The sequence below is a fragment of the Platichthys flesus genome, chromosome 12 (assembly GCF_949316205.1).
Source record: "Platichthys flesus chromosome 12, fPlaFle2.1, whole genome shotgun sequence".
Classification (NCBI taxonomy): domain Eukaryota; kingdom Metazoa; phylum Chordata; class Actinopteri; order Pleuronectiformes; family Pleuronectidae; genus Platichthys; species Platichthys flesus.
The window spans coordinates 11838376-11853652 of NC_084956.1; the positions used below are offsets into that span (position 1 = coordinate 11838376).

Here is a 15277-nt window from a genome sequence, read left to right on the forward strand (position 1 = left end):
TATTTTTTTCTGGAGGAAGTGCATGTGTGAACGTGTGTGTGTGTCTGAGTGAGATGCTCCGTAGTTTCTGTGGACTTACTCTGCCCCCCCCGAGTATAATGTCCATAGAAATCCAGGAGAAGTCGATGTGAGAACACAACAGGGGATTTCCCCCCTGAATCACACGCAACAGAGGCAAAAATAAAAAAAGCGGCTTCATACATGTTGAAATCTGCGACAAAGATGTCAAGAGAGGTTGTGGTGATAAGAGCTGACACCACTGTCTGTTTGTTGTCAAGAAAGTCACATGATCAGAGTTAATACATCACTTCCTGTCTCTGTCTTCTGCACCCGGCTGCTCCATCCCTCGACTGGAGAATGTGTCTGTGCAGAGAACCTCCCGCTATAAGTTGCGCAAGTGTGAAATGCAATCTCTGGGTAACCAAAGTAGTTAATTCTCTGGAATTTACCTGTGGGTCATGTCTCTAGAGCGCTGCCACTTTTAAATTCCTGAGCATGGAGCATGTTAACAAACAGGTGGAGTAAGTCATGGGACCCCTTCCCACTTCTCCTCCCTCTCGCAGCCTGGTCGTTCCTCTCTTTGTCTTTTTTTGTCTCAGTTTGCATTTCTTCATTTCCGTGTTTGATTCGGGCGAGAATGGCTGAGAACAAAGAACCAAAGACTGTGATAATAGGATGCGGGATATCAGGAATATCTGCGGCACACAGGCTCCTTAAAGCTGGATTTCACAATGTGCGGATCCTGGAGGCGACTGCGAGGAGCGGAGGTAGAATAAAAACTGCGAAACTCGGTAAGGAAACATTACGATCAAGGTATATTCTTTCAGTCTGGTTTAACATAAACATACTTTCCTCCTTGCCTGCTTAACACACGCAGATCTGTTTTCCCTCTCTAGGTAATACCATCACAGAGATAGGTGCGTCTTATATCCACGGCCCATCTGAGGAGAACCCAGTGTTTTGTTTGTCCCGGGACTATGACCTCCTGGACCCAGAGGCCCTCACTGAAGAGAACCAGGCCAATGCTGTTGCTGAAAGACCTCCCCTTGTACCCAATTGGTTCAGCAGTTCAGGTCACCTGATGTAGAAGCAGTTTCAACAAACTATTTTTCCCATTTTCACTCTTGTTATTAAAGTTTTATATTCTGTGGGGTAACGTGCAGGTCAGAGGCCGATCGCTGAGCACATGATTCCTGCTGTAGAGATGCATGTTGATCTGATGGAAGATCTTGAACGGATTAAGAACAAAGAAGAAACACCATGGGCCAGCGTTGGAGATTTCATACGCTCTGAGGTACAGGCTGACTGTCAGTGACTGACATTCAATAACTGATGAAGATATTTCAGAAGTTCTCGATGATGAACCGAAGAATGTCTGTTTGCATTTGTCTTTGTGTGCTCTTGAGAGTTTGGTATTTGTGCAGTTGCCACAACGAGCAGCAGAGAGGTGGAAAGATAAGGATGAAACCACCAGGGAGCTGCTGATGTGTGCCATCAGTACCCTGTTGAAGCTGGAGTGCTGTGACAGTGCTGCTCACAGCATGGATGACTTGGACCTGGCGGGATTTACTTTGTTCAAGAATCTAGATGGACTGGACTGCACCATTCCAAGGTCTGCACAGCATCTCATATGTCAAGCAATGGGTATTAACATAAATGAGAATAAGGTTATGGTTTTCTTGAGGGAGGATTCTCACCATCCAGTTTGTCGATTAATGGATTATTAAGTTGACATAGATAAGGTAAATTAAGTACAAAGTTTCACTTGAACTCTCGGTTGACCTTTTTCGACTTGAGGGGCTTTCAGTCCTGCACTAAACTGTAGTTATTCTTTTAAAAATCATATGGAGGGTCTGTGTGTGAGAACACAAATTTCGAGTCAGATGCTCGGGACATTCTCCGGAGCTTAGAGAACATAGATAAAGTTTGAGTGAGCCCGTAAGAGAACACAGCAGGAAACTGTTACTGGGAGTGAGTGGCCATGTTGATGACATTTCTAACACGGTACAGCCACGAAACTGAAAAAAAGATATCTCAAACATGTTCAGATGAAGATGTCTGTACCTGTGACTATTATTTTATTTTTTCACTAAAGGTATTCCCTTATCTTTTATCCATCCTGCGTTGGCCTCCTTTGCCATGATTGTAAAGCATTATGGCTGTTTTTAATGTGCTATTCATATAAATATGACCTGACTTTCCTTGTTGCAGTGGCATGGAAGCCCTGATCGAGAGCTTGATGTCAGAGCTCCCCTGTGATTTAGTGTCCTACAATCATCCTGTGCGGTGCGTCCACTGGAACAATGAAGGGGACGGAGAACACGCGGTGATGCTTGAGTGTGAGGACGGCGAGAGGATCGCTGCTGATCATGTTATTGTCACAATACCTCTAGGTATCTCTCTGTTTCTAAAGCTGTTCGTTGGTCAATATTTTCAGGATTTCTTATTATATGACAAGACAGTGGCCTAATGTTACCAGAAATAAAAGAGGGATGGTGTGATATAGTATGTTCCTGTAATTTTTATCTTTCCAGGATATCTTAAGAAGCACCACTCAACCCTGTTCTGCCCACCTCTACCAGTGCACAAGCTTCACTCCCTCCAGAAACTAGGATTTGGAACATGCGACAAAATCTTTGTGGAGTTCGATTCACCGTGGTGGGATCCTGACTGTGAGGTCATCTATCTGCTGTGGACAGGCAAGGTCTGGAGTGGGACTGTTAGCCAAGATAAAAAATAACATATTCAGAACCATTATATGTTATTTAGCATGACAGAATATTGCCCAGTGTCCTGTGATAGTTTGCAACTGGACACTGTTAAATATCAGGTCTCAAATTAAATGGGTTTCTTCCCTTTTAAATTTAAAATAAAATAACATACCAGGATGTGCTACTTATAAACTTAACTTACCACTACTGCACTGCTCTGCTGGGAAAAGGTTACATATTGATGAACATCATCTTTCAAATTTCTATTTTACACCCTGTGTCTCTCTAGGACGACCCCTCAGACCAGGTGTTCGATATAAGAAAGTCCTGGATGCACAAGATTGTTGGATTCACTGTGCACCGACCTTCTGAAAGGTAAGTACCATAGTTAACACCCAAACGGTTGCTGTATAGCTTTCCCCTCTATAACGTTTCAATGTAAGTTCATAGATCCAGTGAGTAATAAAATCACCCCTGAAACTCACAGGAACAGCCATGTTCTCTGTGGCTGGATTGCTGGGCAGGAAGCAGAGTATATGGAGACACTCAGTGAGGAGGTGGTCAGACGCAGCGTCACGGAGCTCGTCCATTTATTCACACGTAAGTCAGAGTGAAGCGAGAACGAGAGAGAGCGAGAGAGATCACACATCGTCTTGCAATCAGAAAAAGATTATGATTTAAAAGATCAGAAACTAGTGTCACTGATATTTAATACTTAATATGTTGTTATCCTATTCATAATAACTAACATAACGTCTTTCTATCTCAGGTGTATTTTTTACAACAATCATAGATTTGTGTTATAATCCACATAAACAGTGTTTATGTTATTCATTAATCTATTCACCGTTTTGACAGTTGTTCCAAAACATTTTTGAAGTGATCATTGTGAGTCATTTGAGGACGGTCCCTGTCAGCGTAACTGTGTGTGTTATCTGCGTATAGGAAACCCCATCATCACTCCAAGGAGAATCCTGCGCACACAGTGGTTTCATGACCCCTGGACATGTGGATCATATAGTCACCCAGCAGTAGGATGTACAGCACAGGACTTGGAGAACTTGATGGAGCCGCTGCCTTCGAAGGGAACACAGGTACACAAACAAACAGGCTTCATTTACTCATAAACGCACATTTCAAATATAGACAACCTACAGGTGGGAGATGTCCAAAAAAAATGTTTGGTCCTTAAGACACATCATAAAAAAGTTATAATAAATAATAACAATAATGAGACGTTAAAACAAAAGGATTCTGCCATTGAACCCTAATAAATGCAGTTTCCATGACTAATAAGAGTTTCTCACAGCCCCTGCAGGTGTTGTTTGCTGGAGAGGCTACTCATCCCTGCCACTACTCAACCGTCCACGGAGCTCTACTCACTGGGTGGAGAGAAGCTGATCGGCTCATCTCTCACTACTCCTCTGTTTAAACCACTAAAATTTAAAACATCCATATTGTTATCCCTACGTGACCTGAGGCATGTTATGTTTTTGGGTCGTCTTTTCAAGTTTCAGTTTCTGATGAAGAAGAAAAATGAATAAAGGAATATGTATTTAGTTATCGTGCAGTAATCTTAAAGTCTTGTTTTTTGTTTGTTTAAACCAACAAGTTCGACATTGTTATAAAAGCAAGATTGACCCAGCTGACCAGTTTTTAAAAATAAAATCATCTAAATAAAATGACAACACTTGGACAGAGGCTTACATTCTATTGTAATAATGCAGTAACCTGACATTATTAAATATTTTTTCCAGTGTTGGAAGAATCATAATGTACAGTAACATAGGTAAAACAATTGTACAATGGAATATACATTGCTTGTATGTGTGTGTGTGTGTGTGTGTGTGTGTGTGTGTGTGTGCACGCGTGCGTGCGTGTGTGTATGTATGAATGTTTCTATGTTTGCAAGTAGCCTATGTATGTATGTGTTTTGTGTTCAGGTGGTTCAGTTTCATGTTTTGCAATAAATATATTGTTGTAAGGTAACACAGTTAGAAGATATATTTTACATAGTTCCGACACACCTTAGTATTTCAACCCTTTTTCTTCCTGCTCTTTTATTTTGAAATCCATGAGCGGAAGTCAGTATCTGATTTGGTACTTATGATGGCCGTAGAAGAAGAAGACTGAGAGGAGCACCGTGTAGAGTGGAACGCAATGGAGGCAATGAGCGTTAACACCAAAATAGTTATAATAGGATGCGGTATATCCGGAATATCTGCAGCTCACAGGCTCTTTACAGCTGGATTTCACAATGTGCGGATACTGGAGGCGACTGCGAGGAGCGGAGGAAGAATCAAAACTGGAGCTTTAGGTGAGTACGGAAAGTCCAAGAAGCCAAAAGGGCGAGAGCGAGCACCCTCACAATCACTTTTTTACAAACAGGAGAAATAAACTATTTACGTTTTTTACAGTAAACACGTTGTTTTCGTCTTTGCAGTTGCGATAATCGAAATAAGGTTGAAGAGATTCATTCATAGCAACTAAAGCACATACTAGTAATGTTATTAACTGAATTGTATTATCGATTTATTACTCGATTATTTTGATGATTAATCGAAAAGACGTGTGGGCAATAAAACATTGAAAGTGTCCATTATTGTTTTGCCTGTCAAACTGTCCAACAATTTTAAAAGTTCTTGTTTTCAGACATAGAAAACAAGGGAAACCAAGAAATATTCACTTTAAAGGTTAAAGTATAGTGTCAATCTGTATTAATTGATGATGAAAACATGAAACAATTTCATGATTTTCTCATTAGAAAATTTACATTTTATATTGGTATCATAATTTGATTTTCTTTTTTTTCTGAGAGATCTGAATATTGTCTCACTTGTATTATTTTAAATATGTTTATTTTTTCTTATCCAGGTCCAGACGAAGTTTTGTGTAGTGCACATCCTGTAACTAACAGATAAAAGCAAGAGACAATTATGCAACTGTCCTTCAACTTACATAACCCTGTTGGTAACAACAGCAACAGCAATAAAAGAGCTGTAAAGGAGCAAGTATAGAGTAGAGCTGCTCCACATTACATTGATATCAGTCTCCATAATAAACCAGCTTCTTTTTTAAATCAAGTGCCATGAATTATTCTCTGAGAAATTGGGGGAAATGTTCTTGGCCCATGTCCTTCCTCCAAGTTTCGTGGATATCCGTTCGGTACCTTTAACGTAATCTTGCTGATAAACAAACAAACAAACAGACAAGGGTAAAATAAAATACATACAGTAACCTCCTTGTTGGAGGTAAAAACACAGTTTAACAATAACCATCTTCTTTTCTGAAACCTCTAATGTATATTTGTCATCTCTAGGTGATAGGATAGTTGAAATTGGGGCAAACTGGATCCATGGACCATGCAAGGAGAACCCAGTGTTTTGTTTGGCCCAGCAGTACGGACTCCTGGACCCAGAGGCCCTCACCCCCGAAAACCAGGCCATGGACGTCGGAGGACACCCCCCCTGGGTTCCCAACTTCTTCAGCAGTTCAGGTGAAGAATCATGGCCTACAGTAGGACTGGTATATGAATCTACCATTCCAACACATTAACAATAACATCAACACCACAGATCTGTAACCATTCAGTAAACTGTATAGTGTTTGCTGGTGGGATAGTATGGTGTATGATATGATGCGTCTTTTTTGGTTAGACCATAGTTTGATTTTGCCTTTTTCTGCTAAGGTCCTTATTATATCAAAGTAAACAAAAAACAATTATTGTCTTGTAATTTGATGAACTGCCATCTTGTGCCAGCCTGGTGCATGGCTGCAGGGGCAGGGTGCAGGGATGTATCTTGCAGTGGATAGTCATGTTATTGTGTCCTCCCCTTTTAGACACAGAGCTTTATTGATTTCAGATAAGACCAGTTTTACAACAGTCTGCTGTGGCACAGAAAGCTGGTTAAATATTGAAGGTTCATCCTGAGACTCCTGAATTCATGAGGAATATTTTACTTGAGTACTTTGAACCATCCTCATTCGTTCAGAAACTGGAATGGAGCATGAAAAGCATCATAGTTGACACATGTTGCAGCTATGTTTGAAATTGTTCCCATTATTGTGCTTAATGACATTTAGCTAGTGTCTGGCTGTTACTTCCTACTGTTGTGTGGGTAAGGTTTGAGTTGGTAAACCTAATGATATTTTCCCTAATCCGTGTTGTGTGGGCTATGTGATGTGTGCAGGTCGGAAGCTCAATGCTGAGGACGTCTTTCCGGCTCTGGAGATGTTTGCTGAGCTGCTGAATGAAGGTTCAGAATTTCCAAATCAAGGAGGAGAACCCTTCTCCAATATGGGAGAATTCATCCGGTCAGAGGTACTCAGTCGTTTTGTTTCTTTTCCGTGACTAACATATTAACACTGGAAATGTGTTTGTCGGAAATGGCTGGAACTTCTGTGGCTTTGTGCAGGTGCAACAACGATCAGAAGAGAAATGGAAAGATATCGACACAAACACCAGATCTCTGCAACTGTGTACGATCAGCAACATGCTGAAGGTGGAGTGCAGCGTTAACGGGGCCCACAGTTTGGATGAGGTGGGCCTGGGGGCCTATGGCCTTTATAAGACTCTTCCTGGATTGGACTGTACATTCCCAGGGTTCGTACACGAAATGCATAGAGCGCAGCAACTCATTTTATTGCAACTCATTTATTGCAATACTTAATCATTATTTCAACATATTGATAATCTAAGTAAAGGGATGTCTTGCAGTTGCTCATTTGGTCAGTGAACTAAAGATGCACCAAGACTTATTATAAAGATAAAGAAGCACATTTTTGCTTTAGAAAATGTGTCCAGGGGAAAGGGGAGTCAGTTAAAATGATTCATTAGATTATGACAGATACAGGTGACTTCAGTGACAGCCCTGGTCAATCTAACAAACCTAATAACCCTGAGTAATTAATTTACTAATAAAGTACTTTATTCAGTTTGTCAGTTAACTGATTTATATTTCTAACATTTACTTCTCTCCTCATGCAGCGGCTTCGAAGGTCTCGTCCAGAACTTGATATCGGAGCTTCCCGGTGGTTTGGTGACGTACAGTCGGCCTGTGCGCCGTGTCCACTGGAGCAACTCGGAGAGGAGAGAAAACCCTGTGGAAGTTGAGTGTGATGATGGGGAGAAGATCACTGCCGACCATGTTATTGTCACAGTACCTCTAGGTAAACTCATATGCCTACAAAACTAAATTACTAATCAGTCATACATTTTTTAATAGCACTTTATTATACAATGATTCTGCATATACAAGTTTTAGAAGTTGTGTTTATTGGATTAGATGCTGGGTGGGGCTGTGATGGAACAGTGTTTCAGTCACAGTCTGTATCCTACCACACACACACACACAGACTTTCTTTATGCCTCTCTTTCTGCGACCGCCAGTGGCAAAAGCAGTATGTGTTGGTATTGTCTGTCCATTGTACAGATGTTGGTATGTCCGTCTGACCATCCCACATGATATCTCAAGAATGCCATAATTTGGTAAAACGTTAACTCGGACTCAAGAATGATAGGATTAGAATTCGGTGGCTAAAGGTCTAATGTCAAGGTCACAGTGACCTCATGGGTTCTCAAATTATTTCGAATGCAATATCAGGATCACCTGGAGAGAGTTCAAATGTACTGATTGGTTAGAGTGGTCACTCTGGTTAGGACTGTCGATAACCAGTCAGTGTTGCATGATTCATTTATCATTGTATGTCATTATAAAAGTGCTTTTAAAACCAAAATTAACATTGTATTTTCTATTTGTAAAAATAATCTTTTATTGACTGCTGTTTTGTTTGATTCATCAGCAGCATGTATTGAGGCTCTTCAGCAATGATCATAGCGTGACTTGCTCTGGTTTGTTGTGTTTTTCCAGGATACCTGAAGAAGCACCATTCAACTCTGTTTGATCCTCCTCTTCCGCTGCACAAGCTGCACTCTGTCCAGAGACTGGGGTTCGGTACAAACAATAAAATATTTGTGGAGTTCGATTCCCCGTGGTGGGACGCTGACTGTGAGGTCATCCACCTTATATGGGAAGATGAGGTGAGATGTTAAGTCAGTGGATGAATGGAAAAAACACTTTGTGCTCCAGCTATGCTTGAATACTTTTGATTTATTAGCATTCCACTTCCATCAAATATTTGACATGTTTTCCAGTAGTTGGCAAAAAATCATCTTAACACATACAAACGTTTGAGCTGTGATTTTTCTAATGCTCTTCTTCAGGATGCTGTTGTGGACACGGTGCTAGACATTCAGGGATCCTGGATAAGGAAGCTGTTTGGCTTCACTGTGCTGAAACCCACTGAAAGGTGAACATCCATGATGCTTGCCTAGCTTGTGTTTTGAAAAAAGAAAATTGTCTCACTGATAATCAACACTCATTTGCTCTTTCTCTCTCTCACTCAAACACACAAAGACATGTCTGTCCCACTCAGGAAAAACGTAGTCGGTTAAATAACAAGATTTTAGTTTTTAGCATCTTAGGCAAGCAGACATGGGTATAACTTGCCGCTTCAGCTGGCGACGATGGCCAGGCCTACTCAGTCCTCAGCAGACTGCTTTTCTACTGGCTTTTATTCAGAAATACAAACATGTCAACATGCTGTGGAGGCAGTCTGAGGACAGGCTGGTACCTGTGAGACCCATGTCAAAGAATACCTGCTAAGATGGTACCGTGAAGTGAAGCGATAGTATAAATAGTAAAAATTCGTATTGTCGGTTCACAGTTAATGGTTAATGATGAACATCCCTAATTTAGGCCATAATTAATTGCATTGACTGATGGTGATTAAACCCTCAGGTATGGACATGTGCTCTGTGGCTGGATAGCTGGACATGAGTCAGAGCACATGGAGACACTGACTGAACAAGAGGTCACACATGCTGTCACACAACTCATCCGTAGGTTTACAGGTGAGTCTTATTATTTCACAATGCCCCTCCACTGAAGGATAATTTGTCCCTCTTTATATTGTCAAAAATATGTCTCTGAGCCTTGGTTATTCAAATATAATCTGTCAGCATCTTTAGAACAACTTGTGTGTGTGTGTTAAGGGAACCCGACCATCAGCCCGAGGAGAGTCCTGCGCTCCCAGTGGTTCCATGACCCCTGGACATGCGGCTCCTACAGTTACCCTGGAAAAGGCTGTTCGGAGCAGGACCTGGAGAACATGAGGGAGCCCCTACCTGTGAAGGGATCCCAGTCAAAAGTACTTACATGTTCATAACCCCAAATATATGCATACTAGCTCGCACATAATCAAAATCCTGTTTCTGAATATTCTGTGTGTCTCAGCCCCTGCAGGTGCTGTTCGCTGGAGAGGCTACTCATCCCTGCTACTACTCCACCGTCCATGGAGCTCTTCTCAGTGGGAGGAGAGAAGCTGATCGGCTCATCTCTCACTACTCCTCCGTCAGTGAGCCGCTCAAGTCCAAGCTTTAGAAAAAGAATACTGCATTGACAAGAAGAGATTTAACAGATTTATCTTTGACTTTGTCAAAAACTGATGTCAGAGTTGATTGTGTGGAAGCTGCTGTGCATATATGTTTGTCACCTTAAAAACTGTAAAGTCCCCAAGAATGAGACAAAATGAACTTTGAAAGTATACACTTAGAAATCTGATGTGTAATAATGTTGTAATAATGCCAGGATTTTCAAGGAAAGAGTTTGATTTCAAGACTGAATTTTATAAAGTTTTCAAATTATGAATTGATTTTAACTTTGAGATATTCTCACTTAGAAGTGCATCTAGTCAATTAATTGATAATCGACACATTTCTTTATCATTTGCACTACTTTTGATTCCTTTTGAAATGTAAGTGGTTTTAGAAAAGTGTTGAAGAATATGAAGGAATAAGTGTTTGAATTAATGTGTCATTAAAATGACAAGCTTAAGCGGTCAAGTGAAAAACTTACATACACAAACATCCCAAAAATGCCATGTAATAAGGAGCATGTGTATGTTGATTTCATAAAGTAAAACCTACTGTGACTTGGATTAACGGTGTAAGCATCCAGCTGAGAGCAGCAACATGGATGCTGAGACAGAGATTGTGGCCTTATATTATACATGTATTATTATTATACCAAGAGTATACCGCAAGAAAAGCACTCAGGGTCAACTGAGAAGGTTTAGATGAGAAGAAATAAGTCTGAAGATTCTATAATCCGTCAGGGTCAGAGAAGCTTGATGACAGTGGATTTTCTCTCTGTTCTGTTTTGAGTGTGAATGTGGCCTTTTACTCATTTTGTGATTCTGAGGTTGAGCGCTGACTTTGTCTATGAACACAGGAAGTCAATAAAAGAAAATAAATGTTTGTCAGATCTCTGGGTATAATATTTCTATAAAAAGTCATTTTTATATTAAAACATTGATATGGAAGAAATAATTGTGAAGATAAATGAAAAGATGAAGTGGAGCAATGGTGCCATGTCAGTGTGGGTGCTTGTTAGTTTCTCCTTTGTGCAACTGTGTAACCCTTCACATGTTTATAAAGCTAGACAGTACAGTGTTCATATAACTGACCTCACAGACTTTACTCACCCCAAAGAAAATATATTTGTGTCCTGCTGAGAGGCCTCCGACGAAAGTCCCTCTCACTATGGACAAAAAAAAAACTCTGAACATCCTTGCAATCAGTGGTCACAAGTATTCATCCACTTCGATCTGCAGCGATGTAAACATGACACCCACATTTTGTGTTGTCCTTCTGAGGACACACTGTTTACCGTTTAACTCCAAAGGTGTTTTGTGGACTCAAACACTTCCCCCACCCCTCCATTGGCATAGTGGTAAGAAGATAATTAGTGACTTTTGGGTGAACTAACCCTTTTATTCACAACCTTCAAATATCTCTGGCCAACATCCTACAGTATGTGTTCCAGAAAGTAATGAGAGTAATTCATGTTTTATCCTGTGGAGGGCAGACGTGCGCCCATTAACCCATAACTGAAGGGGGACAAAACAAGAAGAAGAAATACAAGAGCGGAACAATAATTTGAAGGTGGATTCCAGTCGGCGTGTAAACAGTGTAGCACACTAGTATGTCCAGTGCTTTCGCAGCTTGGAGGTTATTTAGATGTAGAATATTGAATGAGGACATTACTGAAACTGAGGTGTAGTTTTCTCCAGGAGCCATGAAACTGTTCCACTGTCTCCGTCATGTCGACAAGTTCAGATCCGTGTTTGACTTCGGCGGCCGGGAGGTGGCTCACTGGTTCCCCGGACACATGGCTAAAGGTGACTGCTTATTCTAACAGGTCATATACACGATGCAACACATGTATGATAAATGTTAACAGTAGTTTTGTCATCTCACTGTTTGTAGGACTGAAGCAGATGAGAGCCAGTCTGAAGAAAGTGGACTGTATCATAGAAATACATGATGCCAGAATATCCTTTTTTATTTAAACCTTTTACTTTATTAATAACTTTAGTTAGATAGAACCTCTCTTAAAATCGTTGTAGAGTCTAAATTAAACAGCAGTTGCATTTGTGCACTAAAGAAGTGAATAAGTCTAGGGATGTTTTCTTCACATTTCTTATGAGCAAAAGTGAATTTTAATCAAGTTGAATATACAAAATCTGAGTCAAAATCAGAGCATTGCAGTATTTAAAGGAGAATGAAATGATGGTGTGAACTCAGAGATGTCCCTGAGCTAATAAAATACTAGACTGCAGGCCAAGATGACACCCGGAATTTATTTCAAGCTTAGTTCGAGGCTTTAATACCAGTGGCTCAACACAGTTTCTAAACATAGTACTCCAATCTCGAATCATTCTTTGATTAATACTATTTTGTGCTTATGTGTTAAATCAAATCATCCCTCTGCTAATTATCGCCAGGATTTATTGTAGCAAATAAAAGTCAGAGACATTGCACAGAGTCTCTAGTAGGAACTGCATTGGTCCGACCCTGCTGCTGTTTACTGAAGATGTTAAATGCAAAGCTTTCTCTTTAACGTCAAGCACATCCCATTCTCTGGAAGGAACCCTTTGTTTCAGGAGACTCTCGATGTTAGGCCACATGTGCTCATTCTCAACAAGATGGACCTAGCGGATATGACAAACAAGCAGGTAGAAATCAGGCTGCTTTTCAATGTGAGTAATGTAAAATGTCATTAGCATCAAATTCAACACAAAACAACCGCCGTACCTTTACCCTGCAGAGGATCCTGAAGAAGCTGGAAAAAGATGGGGTGCAGAACGTTCTGTTCACAGACTGTTTGAAGCAGAGAGATGACAGCATCAAAAAGGTCGAGGTCATCATCGACCAAACATTTGCAGAAGTTTGTCTTCAGTTATTATGAATTAACATTCTGACCATGAATGTGTCATTCCTGTTTTTTCCCTTCTTCTCTCTGTAGTTGGTGCCGATGGTGCTGGAAATTATAGGGTTGGGACCACGTTTTAACAGAGATGAGGTATTTAATCAAATGTTTTAGGTCATTTCAACCTTGAATAAAATCATCTAAAAGACAATTACACAGCCAATGCTTCAAAACCTTTAAGATTATTTCTTGTTTCTTATTGTGTAACATGTACAACATTACCAACGTATCTGCAATAAGATGAATAAGATATATGACGAATCTGTAAAAATAGCAAGCCTTCTTATCTTTTTCCTCACTGGAGATTAATCATTTATTTCCGACTTTGTATGTATTATATATTTCTCAGTATTTAAATGTTGAAGAAATCGGGTTAAATTCCAATAAATCGTCTATTCTAATTTTTTTCTTTTGTTTTGAAAACTTTCAGAACCCAAATTACTGCCTGATGGTGATTGGAGTCCCCAATGTGGGGAAGTCATCTCTTATTAACTCATTAAGGAGAACGAACTTGAAAAAAGGTTTGTATCAGTAAAATAGTTGAGAGTTGTTGGACATTGATTTAGTATCATACTTATAAATATTGTAATTCTACACCAATTCCAGGTCGTGCATCTCGAGTGGGTGGAGAGCCTGGTATAACTAAAGCGGTTCTGACTAGAATTCAGGTGAGCGTAGAAGCCATGTTTGTGGATCTGTGTTCATGGCTTCATTCTATTTTTGCATCTGTAAAGTGTTTGTTTCAACCTTTGTCCTCAGGTGTGCGAGCGACCCATAATGCACCTGTTGGACACGCCAGGAGTCCTGCCTCCTAAGATCGAAAGTGTTGAGACAGGCATGAAGCTGGCTTTATGTGGTGAGATTCAGGAAACAGCTTTATGGAATCTTTGAGTTCAGTGGAATATCAGTCGCATTTGTTTTCAAAACTGAACATATCTTTGTCTTTCCTTCTCCAGGAACTATACTGGACCATTTAGTTGGTGAAGATGTGATAGCTGACTACCTACTCTACTCTCTGAACAGGCAGGAAAAGTTCAGGTGTGAATCTTCTCTCAAACCGTCTGATGTTTCATGTGATCAGTGTGTTAACTTAAACTCATCACTGTGATTGTTTCTTATATGTTTGTGTTCATGTGCAGTTACGTGGAAAAATACAGTCTCCCTGAGCCCAGTGATGACATCCAGCATGTTCTCAAACGCATCGCTGTAAAACTCAGAAAGACACAACGGGTCAAAGCCATCACTGGAGTTGGTAAGAAAATACTAATCTTAGAGATTCTCCTGCTTCTGATATAATTAGTCAATGCTTTCACTCAGTTCAATTGTGAATATAAAGTTACAGCCGTCACCTGCAGCTGTCTGTGCAAATAACACTAACAGAGTAATCGGACTGACTTTTACAAAGCACCATATCTAGCACTGGAAAGACAGCAAACAACCTGACAAGTCTATAGAAATGTCAGCTTCGTATCTATGTATTTAAAATGGTTCTTCTCCGTTTTCCCCAGGCAACATCACAGTGACCATCCCGAACTACACAGCAGCAGCTTACGATTTCATCCGGGCTTTCAGGAAAGGAGAGCTGGGACGAGTCATATTGGACTGAGCTGAGCCATCCAGAGACTGTTGCAGGATTTTGTCCTCGACCAGAAAGGATTCCTATTTAACCACAAAGGTGTCCTCCAGGAAATATTGTCCCATTTTGAGGACATGATAAATTCTCTTTTGTTCATCGCTGATGTACAAAATTCAACAACTGTGTTCTCTGTAAAAAAAAGTTTTTTTTCCGCTTTGCATTTTGCACATGAGGAAGAAATCTGACATGGTGTAAACTGGATATTTATTAGCATAAAGACATAGATAACAAATTATTTTTTACTATGTACATTAGTGTAGTAGCATATAATATAGTGCACTTATAAATACGGAACAGTCTGTTGCTCCTGAGTTTGTACTGCAGGTAAAAAGCTCTTCTTGGATGATGGCCAGGCTCTAAAAAACGTTCAAAGACGTAACAGTGAGAGCAGCTGTTCTCGAGTGTTACTCCGACCATGACGTGATTCCCACACAGGTCTGAGGAATGATTTCAGTGATACAGTATAAAAGGGTGTGAATCACATAATGATTTGAGGTGATTGAAGTGCTGTTTAGCTTTCCCTGTATACAGTACTCTATATTATTGTGGAGAATGGTCTTTATAGCCGCGTTAGTGACCACCACTGCATATCATTCAGA

The 15277-nt window shown here is 40.3% G+C and overlaps 3 protein-coding genes across 4 annotated transcripts; all 3 read left to right on the forward strand.

Annotated features, from left to right (window-relative positions):
* Positions 1–211: 211 nt before the first annotated feature.
* LOC133966343 (peroxisomal N(1)-acetyl-spermine/spermidine oxidase-like) lies at positions 212–4700 on the forward strand. 2 transcript variants are annotated; one of them, XM_062401238.1, is made up of 10 exons: positions 212–791; positions 897–1073; positions 1164–1294; positions 1425–1612; positions 2212–2393; positions 2535–2704; positions 3001–3086; positions 3199–3311; positions 3657–3805; positions 4021–4700. In XM_062401238.1, the coding sequence occupies exons 1-10, from the start codon at positions 503–505 to the stop codon at positions 4141–4143; spliced, it is 1608 nt and encodes a 535-aa protein (XP_062257222.1). In that variant the 5' UTR covers positions 212–502; the 3' UTR covers positions 4144–4700. The 2 variants fall into 2 exon arrangements, with proteins under 2 accessions (XP_062257222.1, XP_062257223.1); XM_062401239.1 differs by having other exon boundaries at positions 912–1073.
* A 95-nt stretch (positions 4701–4795) lies between these two features.
* LOC133966344 (peroxisomal N(1)-acetyl-spermine/spermidine oxidase-like) lies at positions 4796–11028 on the forward strand. The gene is made up of 10 exons (XM_062401240.1): positions 4796–5028; positions 6031–6207; positions 6902–7032; positions 7127–7314; positions 7699–7880; positions 8582–8751; positions 8935–9020; positions 9512–9624; positions 9766–9920; positions 10007–11028. Exons 1-10 carry the CDS (start codon positions 4872–4874, stop codon positions 10151–10153), a joined length of 1506 nt encoding a protein of 501 aa, XP_062257224.1. The 5' UTR covers positions 4796–4871; the 3' UTR covers positions 10154–11028.
* A 668-nt stretch (positions 11029–11696) lies between these two features.
* mtg1 (mitochondrial ribosome-associated GTPase 1) lies at positions 11697–14910 on the forward strand. The gene is made up of 11 exons (XM_062401719.1): positions 11697–11951; positions 12040–12104; positions 12684–12788; positions 12881–12967; positions 13079–13135; positions 13473–13563; positions 13649–13710; positions 13802–13898; positions 13999–14080; positions 14182–14294; positions 14551–14910. Exons 1-11 carry the CDS (start codon positions 11849–11851, stop codon positions 14646–14648), a joined length of 960 nt encoding a protein of 319 aa, XP_062257703.1. The 5' UTR covers positions 11697–11848; the 3' UTR covers positions 14649–14910.
* The last annotated feature ends 367 nt before the right edge of the window (positions 14911–15277 follow it).